The following is a 14053-nucleotide window of genomic DNA, read 5'->3' on the forward strand; positions in this document are numbered from 1 at the left end:
AACACATTTAAGATACCCAACACTCTACTGCCATCTGACAGCTAAAGTGGATAGTGCACCCTTCAAGTTGGTCATGTTTCATGTGTCAGGTGAACCGCGACAAATGGGGCCATTGAATCCCCTTCCGACCAATTTATTTTTAAAAAAACTCAGTTGCCAACTGTACACTAATTCCAAACTGGTGAATGTTGTATTTTTTTCTCCGAAAATAATCAAAGCGCTTTAACTTCATTCACAGATTGAGCGCTTTATTTTTAATTCACTGTAGTGCTGAATAAAGACATGGTCGTAAAACCTCTGTCACATTTGTCCAAAAACCTTTGGCCCTAACCCTATTTATTTGTCGTGTGAAGAAGAATAAAACGACTTTGTGATATCCTCCTGAGAGCCAACATCCTCAGTTTCTTTTGTCTTGTTGTGCAAAACACAAATGTCCACTGCAGTGGAAGTCACTCTCAGGAGGATATAGTGCAAAGACGAAAAATGATAGGCCACGAAGAAGTGTTTTTTCCTCCTCCCCCAGCCTTTAAGCAGTGCATGCGAGCACGACCTTTGCAGCCTGTTTTTGAATGAATAGCGTAAGAAGCGCCTGGGGCGAGATTGGCGCCAACACAGAATGTACTGTGCTCGAGTCGGGACAAAGAACAGCTGAAAAAATGTGTTGGTTCATGCAACTGCAGCATGTTTATGGGGTCAGTGTGCAGCAAGCGGAATACAACACATGGGCCAGAAACACACCGATGGAGAGCATGTGATACCCCAACAGAGAAGATAAATTACAAGATACTCTACTTTCAAGTTCAACATGGAGGGAGGGATTTTTAACACAGGTCTTATTCATAATTGGCTAAAGTGCATCGTTGTTAGATTCTGTTGGTGAGAGGAGCTGGGCGGGAAAAGTTTGGCACGAGCTCCCCCGCACTCTTACATCTCTAGGAAACACAAAAACATACAAAAATCCACAGCAAGTCCGCATAAAAGTTCACACAGATACACACCACACGAAGAAATGTCTTTCTACCTGTTCTTAAAGGGGGAACTGCACTTTTTTTAAATTTTGTCTATCATTCACAATCCTTATGTGAGAAAAGCACTAGGCATTCTAACTCGTAGATATATGCTAGCAAAAGTCATCTAACAATAAGACCAATGGGAGTCGCTCCATTCTCTAAAAAAACATCCAAAAACTGCCAACAAGGTTTTACACCAGACCTGGGAAAATTAAGGCCCGGGGGCCGCCGTTAATCTTTTCAATATGGCCCGCCGGACATTCCCAAAAAAATATTTTAGATCTTTAAGATGGAAAGTGTAGCTGCCATTATGATGTGCACTGATGTTTTCAAATGTCATGACCTATACAAAGTATTTCAATGGTTGGAATCTGCGCTTTTGCATGATATACTAGTTACTATGGTAATCTAATTACTTACTATGTTAATCTAATTAGTTACTATGGTAATCTAAGTCACAGCAGCTCAGACGACACACCGAGCAGTGTGGGTGGGGAGCGTTTCCACAGAGTGTTTCCAGAGCGGCCAGCCTGAAATGCGGGTGTCAAGGACAGACGCGGAAGGAGATTTTTACAACAAAGTTCTAAAGCTTAGTGATATATCACATGTATCAGATTGTAGGTGGCATTGTTTTTTACCCTTCGCGTTCATATTTCGCTGTGTTTCTTGCATTTTTATTGTGTTTCGCTTGATTGTAAAATATGTGGATGGAGAGGGGGTGTGACGTTCATATGTTGTCAATATTCAGTGTTTTATCGTTCATAGTTAATATTGTAAATCCCACATTCTTTATTTTCATGTACATTCTGGGTGTCTCATTCAGTAAAAACTGTTTAAATTCCATTCTGTTTTTTCAGGTGGTCTGTCATAATGTTTTTAGCATTCAATCAGACACTATTGTGAGGTTTTGTATTAGTTTTTCTAAAAATCAGATATACCGGCCCCCAGACACATTTTTTACTCTAAATTTGGCCCCCCAAGTCAAATTAATTGCCCAGGCCTGTTTTACACGCTTTAAGTATATACCTAATGCAGTAACAGGCACATTAATAATAACATGTCATATTTACGTATTTTTGTCATTTTAGGCACATGGCGGCATATTTATTTCACACATCACAATGTTTGTTTCAGTGAAACACTAAGCAGCATGCAGCAGTAAATGCCGAACAAGTGATACAAACTTTGAACGCAATAAAACCATTATTTACTGTACAATGTCGACTCTCACTGGGATGCCGAATGATGGGATGTTCATATCTTCCCATTTAGATGAAAAATGTATCATAATTTAAAAGATCCTAAAAAAACAAAAAACAAGCATCTTTTCATGTCCTTTTTGTGGTCCCCGGGTCTAAGTTGAATGTCTGAGTTGACCAACTTCTCAGTTTATGACCAAAACCTTCCACTAACCAGGTGAAAGGCATGATTGACAATCAAGAATTACCTTTCCCCAGCTCACAGGCTCAGTGTGTCAATAAAAAAAGCCGCTGCCTGACCAGTGCTCAGAAAATCTGTAAAGACTCCTCCCACCCCCACCAAGGACTGTTTTCCCTGCTGGACTCTAGAAAGAGGTTCCGCAACCTCCAGGTTCTGTAACAGCTTCTTCCCTCAGGCCATAAGACTCTTGAACGCATCATAATAATCCCCTCAATTCCCCCAAAAAACGGATTAACTCGCTGGAATATAAAGACAATATAACATACATCCATAAACGTGGGTGCATATGCAAAAGTACAATATATTTATCTGCACAGTAATCTATTTATTTTATCTGCACATTATTGCTCTTTTATCCTGCACTACAACGAGCTAATGCAACGAAATGTTGTTCTTATTTGTACTGTAAAGTTCAAATTTGAATGACAATAAAGGAAGTCTAAGTCTAAGTCTAATATAGCGGCATAAGCTAGTTAACCCTCTTTGATCATGGGGCCGCTAAAAATAGTTCCTTAACATTCGCGCTTATAGCAATATTATATTAACAAAAACTTTGTAAATATACAGGTCACAACATGGAAATGTGTACAGCTCTGGTAATGGGTACATTCGCACCCAACTGCACAAATGTACTTCAAAATGTAACAATCAAAATAAATATGACTTTTTTTTTTGTTTACTAGGGCATGCATATATAATATGCTTTAGTTTGACCATTTAAAATCAACAATAATAAAAAGGAGATGCTTGGAAATAGCATAAAAATGCCCCCAAAACTTGGAAAAACGCGATTCATAGTGTTACTTTTTGGTGTAACCATCATGAGCGTTCTGTTCGGGTATATTTCTTTTATATTTTGATAAATCATCATATTTATGTATTACTAAATTTAAATAGGTATTGATCAATCTTTAAGCTGTGTGTATTTGATTTCAGTTTGCTTTTGACATCTTATTTAGAATTGTTTTATGACCCTGTGTTGCGCTCATGATGGCGTAACCAAACTAGATTATTTGGAATATTTATTCCCTTTTTTTTACATTTAGTATATTTAAATATACTGTGTTTTATGCTTTTTTCTTTTCGGAACATGTACTATACATATAATACAATAAAGTCCCATATAAAATGTTGTTTCTAGCAAAACTTTAATGTTGCCTTTGAAAGTAACACTCCAATGTCCATTAGTGGAGCTGTACACAAATGGAGTATTGTTGGCGGGGTTTGGACAGAATAGTGGACTCCTATTAGCTGTATTGTTAGCCACCTCGTACCGGACGTATTTTACCACTGAGAACGCATTAAAAAAAGAAAAACGTGTTCTTGCCTTATATAAGGATTGTGAACGATGGGCAAAATTCCCCCAAAAAGTGCAGTCCCCCTTTAATGCATCCATTTATCCTCGCTTCAGCTTCTTGTCTTGTGTCTAACCTACTTAGATGCTGGTCACATGACTATTTGAACACATCAAAACACATGTATAGTGTTAGTACGCTGCAATTTAATGTTTCTGTACCACAGGGAATGTTTTTTTTTATTGTCCCACACGTTAGGATAAAGGGAAGGGAGGAGACGTGGATGCATTTATTCGACTGAAAAAAAGAGTGTTCCCAGGTGAAGGGAGAGGTGAAAGATCAAACAGGGGAAGTACCTGAGCTAGGCTGACCGTCCTGTGCTTGTTGTTGGGGTCGGGTGTGGGGTTTGGATGGCAGGGCGGAGGGGGTGACGTAGTTGAGGCTGGGGCTGTTGAGGTCCGCCTCGCCTACTAGAGTCAGGTCCGAGAGGGCGTCCTCTTCCAGCATCTGAACAGACGCTCCCCTGCCAGCGTCCTTAAACGCGCCATGCTGGGCCTCCCGGGACGGGTGGATGGGAGAGATAGTGGCGGGAAACATTGAGGAAGGGGACCTGGCATCCCCCCAGCCGCCCATGTCGGAGCCCAACGCAGAGTCCAAGCTCTGGGACTGATGACTCGCGTTGAGAAAATGGCCGCCGCCCCCCCGGTCGTTGTAGTTCGCCTTGTTGCCCAGGCGACCGCCGGGGAAGCTGCCGTTGCCGGAGTTACGGGAATGAGGGGTGGAGCAGCCGGGCTCGGGGTCGTAGGGTGGTTGGCCGGTGGCCGCTGGCGACAGGCGAAGGAAGTCCGGGAGCTGCAGGTCACTTTTGTTCAACAGGCCTCGCTGGTCGTCAGCTCTGTTACTCTGAGCTTTGGATATGAGGTCGAAGAACTCTGCGCGCACACACACACACACACACACACAAACACACACACAGATACAGAAATATATATGCAGACACAAGCACAGAACCAAATCCCAGGTGATATTGTTGCCATTGAGGGGACATGCAGCAGAGGAGTCAGTCAAAGCTACATTCATCATGAGCATACGGGAGTACATGTAGTACATAGCTAGCCTGTGACGCTACGGTAGTACCGCAAACATGCCGGCAGGGTTAGTGTCATCACGGCAACACAGCTTCAGAAACATAAAAAAGAACGAGAGAGGAGGAAAGGTCTTTGTATCATTACCTTCAGCTTCGTCTATATTAATCTTTTTCTGCTTTCTTTTCTCCGGAGCCTTATGAAGAGAGACAGAGTGGTTGGGTAAAGGACCGCTGCTCGCGGCAAGGCTGGGCCCGGCCTTGCCGTTTTCCCCATGGGGGTGGGCGGAAGTGGCTTTCCTTGACTGCCTGTCCTCCCCCTGGGGGCCACAAGGAGAGGGGAGCGGTAGAAGTGTAAAAGTATGGACGAGTGAGCTACTGATGGAGAGGCGGCTGACAACATTTTGATGGAGCGTGGGGGCGGCCGGTGTGATGAAGGCTCCAACTTCCTCCGCCTTGTTATTAATAAAAACGATGTGTGTGAACATTTCCAGTGATGCATGTTCAAAATGGACGCCTCATTCGGAAAATGATAAATGGTTGTAATGATAATGACAACAATTGACAAAATCACACAAAAATTGTACATTTTGCAATGTACTTAAATGTGTCCAGGTTTTTGGAAATGATCAAAAGAATTGAGCAATATAAAGCAGCGGTCTCCAACCCTTTTTGCACAATGAACCAGTTTTGTCATTCTATTATTAAATAGCAGAATGTGGAGGATTGTTTTGGAAACGTCAAGGGAAGCGTAACTCGTACGAGCTCGGAGAATGTGAATCACTTATTGTGATAAAAACTGAAATTTAGTAAGAAGAGTATTTTTGCAGCTGCTAGACTTTTGACAAGAACAAGAAAGTTTGATCGTATTACGCCTATACTGGCTCACCTGATACCGAAGTACATGTCAAACTACTTCCTTAACGTAAATGACCGCCATAACCACAACACCAGGGGGAGCTCCACTAACCACGTTAAACCCAGATTCCGATCTAACAAAGGTCTTAACTCATTCTCTTTCTATGCCACATCAATGTGGAATGCGCTCCCAACAGGTGTAAAAGAAAGGGCATCTCTATCCTCCTTCAAAACCGCAATAAAAGTACACCTCCAGGCAATTTCAACCCTAAACTAAAACCCTCCCCGGTTGTTAATAATCAAATGTAAACAATCAAATGTAGATACTTTTCTTATGCCTTCTGATCTCTCTCTCTCTCTCTCTCTCTATGTCCACTACTTGCTGTACATATCCTACCAAGTCAGACCTACACTGTTTCAATATCCATTTCTCTGTTCTCAATTGTTGATGACTGATGATAACAACCAAACCTAACCCCCCCCCCCACACCCTGAATTGTAAATAATGTAAATAATTCAATGTATACACCCTGATGATTATCTTGTGTGATGACTGTATTATGATGATAGTATATATCTGTATCATGAATCAATTTAAGTGGACCCCGACTTAAACAAATTGAAAAACTTAGTGGTCAATTGTACGGAATATGTACTGCACTGTGCAACCTACTAATAAAAGTCTCAATCAATCAATCAAAACCTGCACTGGCTACCTACTCAGTGGCCTAGTGGTTAGAGTGTCCGCCCTGAGATCGGTAGGTTGTCAGTTCAAACCCCGGCCGAGTCATACCAAAGACTATAAAAAATGGGACCCATTACCTCCCTGCTTGACACTCAGCATCAAGGGTGGAATTGGGGGTTAAATCACCAAAAATGATTCCCGGGCGCTGCACCGCTGCTGCCCACTGCTCCCCTCACCTCCCAGGGGGTGATCAAGGGGATGGGTCAAATGCAGAGGACAAATTTTACCACACCTAGTGTGTGTGTGACAATCATTGGCACTTTAACTTTAACTTTCCTGTGCACTTAAGATGTGACTTTAAGGTTTTACTACTTACGTACAATCAATCAATCAATCAATCAATGTTTACTTATATAGCCCTAAATCACGAGTGTCTCAAAGGGCTGCACAAGCCACAACGACATCCTCGGCTCAGATCCCACATCAGGGCAAGAAAAAACTCCACCCAATGGGATGACAATGAGAAACCTTGGAGGGGACCGCGGTAGAGTTTAGTATAAAATACTAAACGGTCTAGCTCCATCCTATCTTGCTGATTGTATTGTACCATATGTCCCGGCAAGAAATCTGCGTTCTAAGAACTCCAGTTTATTAGTGATTCCCAGAGCCCAAAAAAAGTCTGCGGGCTATAGAGCGTTTTCTTTCAGGCTCCAGTACTCTGGAATGCCCTCCCGGTAACAGTTAGAGATGCTACCTCAGTAGAAGCATTTAAGTCCCATCTTAAAACTCATTTGTATACGCTAGCCTTTAAATAGACCCCCCTTTTAGACCAGTTGATCTGCCGTCTCTTTTCTGCTCTGCCCACCTCTCCTGCGTGGAGAGGTTATTAGGTGACCACAGATGACGCGCTAGCTGTCAAAGTCCTGACCCGGGGTGGACCACGCCAAGGTTTCTCATTGTATCCCATTGGGGTGAGTTTTTTCCTTGCCCTGATGTGGGATCTGAGCCGAGGATGTCGTTGTGGCTTGTGCAGCCCTTTGAGACACTTGTGATTAAGGGCTATATAAATAAACTTTGATTGATTGATTGTTTGATTTTCTTTTAAATGCGGCTTTCTTTTTGTTGCCAGTGTTAAAGTCTTTTGATTTTTTATTTTTGAATCACAATGTCAAGGATTAGCTTGTGGCTTTAATTCAGGGGTGCCCAAATGTTTTAACGCCCCGCCACACATTCTAAAAATACTATTACAAAAAAAAAAAAACACATTAAAAGTGGAATAAAAAGAGCAAATAGATGTAAAATAACAAGACCAGGTTGAAATGTTGACGCTAAAAATTTCAAGCCAACACAATTACAGATAAATTGTTGCTTTTCAAAACCAACACTGAACTTATTTATATGTATTATTTTTAAAATGTAGATATAACTGCAGTCTGTTCTTTGGAGCAACTTTTTCAGCAGCAGGCGTGGTCGTATTAATATAAAAAAGTGTTGTAGCAATGCTGGCGGTTTGATGTTTATTTTGTTTGCGAAATATATTACACCTTCAAGCACACCTGTGAAGTGAAACCCATTTCAGGTGACTACCTCTTGAAGCTCTTTAAGAGAATGCCAAGAGTGTGCCAAAAATTATTCAGAGCAAAGGGTGGCTATTTTGAATAAAACATTTTTGTTTTGTTAAGTACCGTATTTTTTGGACTATAAGTCACAGTTTTTTTCATAGTTCTAGTGCAACTTATATATGTTTTTTTCCTTTTTTAGTATGCATTTTCGGCAGGTGCGACTTATACTCCGGTGCGACTTATACTCCGAAAAATACAGTACATAACTCCATATATATATATATATACACCATTTTTTCACACTTAGTTTTGTTTTGTGATTGTATTCTATTTTTTTGTAATTTTTAAAAAAGTTTTCTAACCTTACAATAAGGTCTATTTGTTGTTAGGAGAGGGTTGTTTATAGAACCAGTGATACTGAACTTTTGAATGTTTTTGTGAGAAAAAAAGAAAAATTATGATCTGCCTTAATGAAAATATGTTTACAAAAAAAAATACAATACGTAATTAGGCCTGGTTCCAAATGATCCATGGCCAGGTGGTTGGGGACCGCTGCTATAAAAGGCAAAAGACAAGCGAGGTGGTCATAGACAACCACAGATCTTAACCCTGTACATTACTAACACAGTGACACACACCACAACATCCACTAATCTACAGCCACACTACAGAAGCAAATTAAAACGCCACATGAGAGAAGCAGATTAACGGAACAGCAATAAAAATCCACCACAGATTGTCATCATTTACACATTAAGATCCCTGCAAAACCAGCAAAACAAACTCCACGGTGCTCCCACTACCAACTAGCCATCAGTCCTATGGCCCGATTGCTACGGAAGAAAGAAATTACAAAGCAGAGGAAAAAGTTGCTGATGCATTGGGCCACAGACAGACAACAGCAATAGACCATGAGGATCTTAGAGTGACAAGAATCACTGCCCGACATAAAAAAACAGATGCAAACACACACACAAACACACATATAGGCTGGATGCTACCAAAGACATGTGTCATACACCTGTGCACATTTATAACACATTGCAAACAGGCACGGGTCACTGAGGACAGCGGGAGAGACACTTAGTAGCGTGATATCATCAACCAGGAAGTGGAGACATTCAGTGGGTTATGGAACGTTCCGGAGTCAGGAGAAAATACAAAAATAAAAAATAAAAATGCTGGAGGGGATCTTACTGTTGTTGATTGGTTTCTGCTTGTAGAAGCCTGGGTGTGGCTTTTAGATGGAGCTGAGTGACATACAGAAGGCAGACGCACTAACGCCATTAAAAATCAAACTTTTTGGTTAGGAAAAACACAGCAGGTGTGATTTTATTACCTTTTCCCGATGTGTGGTCCGCTGAATCCAAAACCACTCTCAACCCATCCAGGTTGGATATAGGAAGACCTAAATCTAAGGGCTCGGATTCACCACTCTGGCAACACACCGCGTGAATAAATATGTGAACAAAAACAATAAACAATGTTTAGGTTAGCAAAAAAGTGGACTCACGATGCGTGCCACCAAATCTGAGAGGTGTAGACCATATTTGGCCACCACAGGTCTGAGAACCTCCGTCACTGGCTTGGTGGGCTTGGCTTTTAGGCCCACTGAGCGGTTAATAGGGACCAAGTCCAGCCTGGAAAAAAGGACAACAGACTTCCAATTATAAAAAAAGGCTTGAGGTGAATATGGGTGTAAAAGTCAAAATGCAAAAAAGGACAGAACATTCCTGACCTAAAAAGAGTGCGCTTTTCAAGTCTGAGGTCTCGAGAGCACAAAGTCATACAGTCTTGGTCCAGAACAAGTGGCTGAAAGACAAGGCAGGGAAAGTTCTGAAATGCACTGTTGGACACGGTTATGCAATAACATGAAAGAAACAGGCGCTGCTATATCTTTACCACAATCTCAAGTTGACCAACTTTTGGTAGAACAACTTTTTGATGAATTTCACTTCAACTCCTGCCTCATCAATAACACTAGCATCCACATTGGCGAGCATTTGACGCGGCAGACTTACAAAACCCAAAACCAGTGAAGGTGGCACGTTGTGTAAATCGTAAATAAAAACAGAATACAATGATTTGCAAATCCTTTTCAACTTATATTCAATTGAATAGACTGCAAAGACTAGATATTTAATGTTCGAACTGAGAAACTGATTTTTTTGTGTGCAAATAATCAATAACTTAGAATTTAATGTTAGCAACGCACTGCAAAAGAGTTGGCACAGGGGTATTTTTAGCACTGTGTTACATGGCCTTTCCTTTTAACAACACTCAGTAAACGTTTGGGAACTGAGGAGACACATTTTTGAAGCTTTTCAGGTGGAATTCTTTCCCATTCTTGCTTGATGTACAGCTTAAGTTGTCACCATTGTCATATTTTCAATGGGAGACAAGTCTGGTACAGTCGAGTACCCGCACTTTTTTACTACGAAGCCACGCTGTTGTAACACATGCAGAATGTGGCTTGGCATTGTCTTGCTGAAATAAGCAGGGGCGTCCATGACAACGTTGCTTGGATGGCAACATATGTAGCTCCAAAACCTGTATGTACCATTCAGCATTAATGGTGCCTTCACAGATGTGTAAGTTACCCATGCCTTGGACACTAATACACCCCCATACCATCACAGATGCTGGCTTTTGAACTTTGCGCCTATAACAGTCCGGATGGTTCTTTACCTCTTTCGTCCGGAGGACACAACATCCACAGTTTCCAAAAACTATTTGAAATGTGGACTCATCAGACCACAGAACACTTTTCCACTTTGCATCAGTCCATCTTAGATGAGCTCGGGCCCAGCGAAGCCGGCGGCGTTTCTGGGTGTTGTTGATAAATGGCTTTGGCTTTGCATAGTATGTCGCTTTTTGATGCAGTACCGCCTGAGGAATCAAAGGTCATGGGCATTGCCGCTTACGTGCAATGATTTCTCCAGATTCTCTGAAGCTTTTGATGATATTACAAACCTTAGATGGTGAAATCTCTAAATTCCTTGCAATAGCTCGTTGAGAAATGTTGTTCTTAAACTGTTGTGACAATTTGCTCACGCATTTGTTCACAAAGTGGTGACCCTCGCCCCATCCTTGTTTGTGAATGACTGAGCATTTCATGGAAGCTGCTTTTATACCCAATAATGGCACCCACCTGTTCCCAAGTAGCCTGTTCACCTGTGGGATGTTCCAAATAAGTGTTTGATGAGCATTCCTCATTCATTCCTTTTTTGCCACTTGTGCCAGCTTTTTTTAAACATGTTGCAGGCATCAAATTCCAAATGAGCTAATATTTCCAACAAATAACAAAGTTTTCCAGTTTGAACATTAAGTATCTTGTATTTGCAGTCTATTCAATTGAATATAGGTTGAAAAGGATTTGCAAATCATTGTATTTTGTTTTTATTTACGATTTACACAACATGCCAACTTCACTGGTTTTGGGGTTTGTAAACCAGTAGAGGAGCCATGAGGTGACAGATGTCTCCTTTTCTTTGCTTCAAACAATCACACTGTAAAAATAGCCACTTGGCGAGTTTTTATGAGACAAAGTGAGAAGGACAGCAGTTTTTTTATTCAGGGCACAGCAAATGAAGGGCAATTCCAGCACGAGCCTGACAATTAGACTACGGCCCTGTCTACAATTCCATTGTTCATTAGAATTCCTTAGTAGTGAGTAATTAGACATTTTATCATATACAATGCGTTTAATAAGTGCGTGGGTCATTTTTAGGGCCTAAAACTGAATTGTGCTTCTATGCATTTTGGCTTGTTAGCTGGCTTTGTCGCAAGCAAACAATAGTAATTGGCTTCTGAGGCCTAATATAATCAAATAATTACAATAATCCCTTTTATTGCAAAGTTAATCCAAAATCAAAGGCAACCTCAATGTCAAACTAGCACTGGGAGTAGCGAGCCTGCGTAGTAGCGTACGGTAGTGCATCAATGCAGCAGCATCATTGAAAAAAAACATGTTTTATGGGTATCTCAATTACTCACGTGTATGGGCGGTCTCGGAACATACTCGTGATCGACAGCACTACATTGGAACATCTACAGTCGACTGCCCTTTAAATTATACATTTCGGACTTTGACCAAACATTTCTGGAGGAATATTCCTCAAAAGTTGCATATACTGAAACTTAGTACCTCATTAGCATTCCTCACAGGACCTCGAGTTCAGCAGGTATCCAATTATTAAAGTTATACTTTTATAGTAAGTTAAAAATGTTAAATATTAAAAATTAAGATGCAAGAAGCGTACAGTATCTGCAACATGATACACCTTTGCACTAATCTTTTGTCATTTAAGATAAGAGTTTGTTGTTTGTTTTTACACTGTGAACTAATTGTGGTTAACCTATTTCTACACCTGTGAGACAGTTAAAAATGTTAAAATCAGGGCTGCAGCTATCGATTATTTTACAAATCTATCGATTATTTTGTTCGATCAATTGAGTAATCGAAGAAAACCTATTATACAGCCCCAATGCGTATTTTAGGTAAAATTGTTGAAATAAACATACAATTTTCTGCCTGCTATAACCGACATTCTTTTTTTCTAATAAATGCACATTATCTACATTGACATTACACTTTCAACATGTATGCATTAATAAAAAGAAAAAAAACCTGTCTGCCACTAGATAGGTCATAGCACCCACAGACCACCATGTGCCCCCTATTTCAGCAGCCGTGCGCAAACTATTTCCACGTATTCAAAATTCCGGACACTCTATAGAGATTTTAAAATGTTTTTTATTAGTTACACTATATATATCAAAGCTTTTTTCTTATCTAATTATTGATTTATTGTTGCAAATTAATTTAAAAAATATATAAGTAGGTCTTCATCACATCTGGCCTGCCATATTATTAAATGTGGCCCATGGAAGTCTTATAAAAGTATTTTTTTATCATTTCTCCCTAAACGTATTTGTTCTTTACATTTTAACCAAAAAAATACAGTACAAGTACTGCATGCAATTGCATATCTTTTAAACTTTAATATTATCTAATAATGCAACAAATAATATATTATCAAACTTTTTTCGATAGTATAGAAATCATAATAATACAGCAATATCCTGTAAAAAAAAAATTAAAAAAAATCTTATATTTTATTTTACAATTGTGGCGACTGAGCTGCCAGTTTAGTTTTTTTTTTGCAAAAAAAAAAAAAAAATTCTTAACAGTGTATGTAAAAAAATATATATTAATCAAATGCATATGCAATTGTATAATAACATCATGACCAATATATTCATACATTTTTCACGGTTACAAAAGGCCCTCTCAGGGCAGCCATAACTGCGATGCGGCCCTTAGTGAAAACAAGTTTGACACCCCTTCCTTTAATATGCTGGCTATTGCAGGCTTTGCCATATTAAAATAAATTAAATTTGACTATTTTGCACATGACCTGTGTGATTTGATACTGCACATAATTCTAGGACCACCTCAGTTCTATTTGTGTTGTACCTTCTCCCCTCCGACCAAAAAGAGGTCGATAGCTGCCAGGTTGATGCAGAGCTTCTCACAAAGGCCCAGCAACAAGTCCCTGATGGACACACCGGCTCTCAGCGGCACGGAGCAACATGAACCGTCTGGCAAGTTTATGTTACATTGCCTAAGGGGGGCGCTGCTTCCACCGCGCTCTGATACCCCCACACGGGAAACATCTCCCTGAAAAAGATAAACCAGGTCACAAAGAGACAGTGGCCAAAGTGATTAAGAATGACGAGAAAAAGCAATGAAAATACCGAGTACTATAAACCCTTAGTGACTACTACATGATGTTTATTTTTAGTCTTCCCAGACTCACTTCATTCTTCCCTGATCCAGATGTCCCAAGCTCGAGACTGGCACCTGACGACAGTGAACCCTGGGATTCCCGGCGACCGTTGCTACCAGCAAAATCTGAAAAACAACATCCTTAGCAAACTCCAGAAAATTGAAGAGACAAACAGGATATGGAAACATTTTAACACGTGCAAGTATATTCTTAGAAACTCATGTTTGTTGTTAGTGTGGAACAAAAGCATGTGATGTGTTCATTGAAAAAGTGATAATTTTTTACTTTGCAGATTCAAAACACTACTGACTCTCATGGCTTAACACT

The 14053-nt window shown here is 40.3% G+C and overlaps 1 protein-coding gene across 4 annotated transcripts in view; it reads right to left on the minus strand.

Moving 5' to 3' along the window:
• The window catches only part of rgs12b (regulator of G protein signaling 12b), a 137566-nt gene that overhangs the window by 11484 nt on the left and 112029 nt on the right, over positions 1 to 14053 (minus strand). For 2 of the 4 annotated variants that reach the window (XM_061988201.2, XM_061988200.2), the window contains exons 12-19: positions 13757 to 13851; positions 13414 to 13617; positions 9673 to 9746; positions 9448 to 9574; positions 9274 to 9370; positions 9132 to 9184; positions 4978 to 5149; positions 4102 to 4677 (exon numbers count right to left, since the gene is read on the minus strand). In XM_061988201.2, coding sequence (XP_061844185.1) covers positions 4102 to 4677; positions 4978 to 5149; positions 9132 to 9184; positions 9274 to 9370; positions 9448 to 9574; positions 9673 to 9746; positions 13414 to 13617; positions 13757 to 13851 — 1398 coding nt within the window. Of the gene's footprint in view, positions 1 to 661; positions 933 to 4101; positions 4678 to 4977; positions 5150 to 9131; positions 9185 to 9273; positions 9371 to 9447; positions 9575 to 9672; positions 9747 to 13413; positions 13618 to 13756; positions 13852 to 14053 lie in introns of those variants that run through there. The other 2 variants (XM_061988202.1, XM_061988203.2) reach the window with 2 other exon arrangements.

Source organism: Nerophis lumbriciformis, linkage group LG27 (genome assembly GCF_033978685.3).
Source record: "Nerophis lumbriciformis linkage group LG27, RoL_Nlum_v2.1, whole genome shotgun sequence".
Classification (NCBI taxonomy): Eukaryota; Metazoa; Chordata; class Actinopteri; order Syngnathiformes; family Syngnathidae; genus Nerophis; species Nerophis lumbriciformis.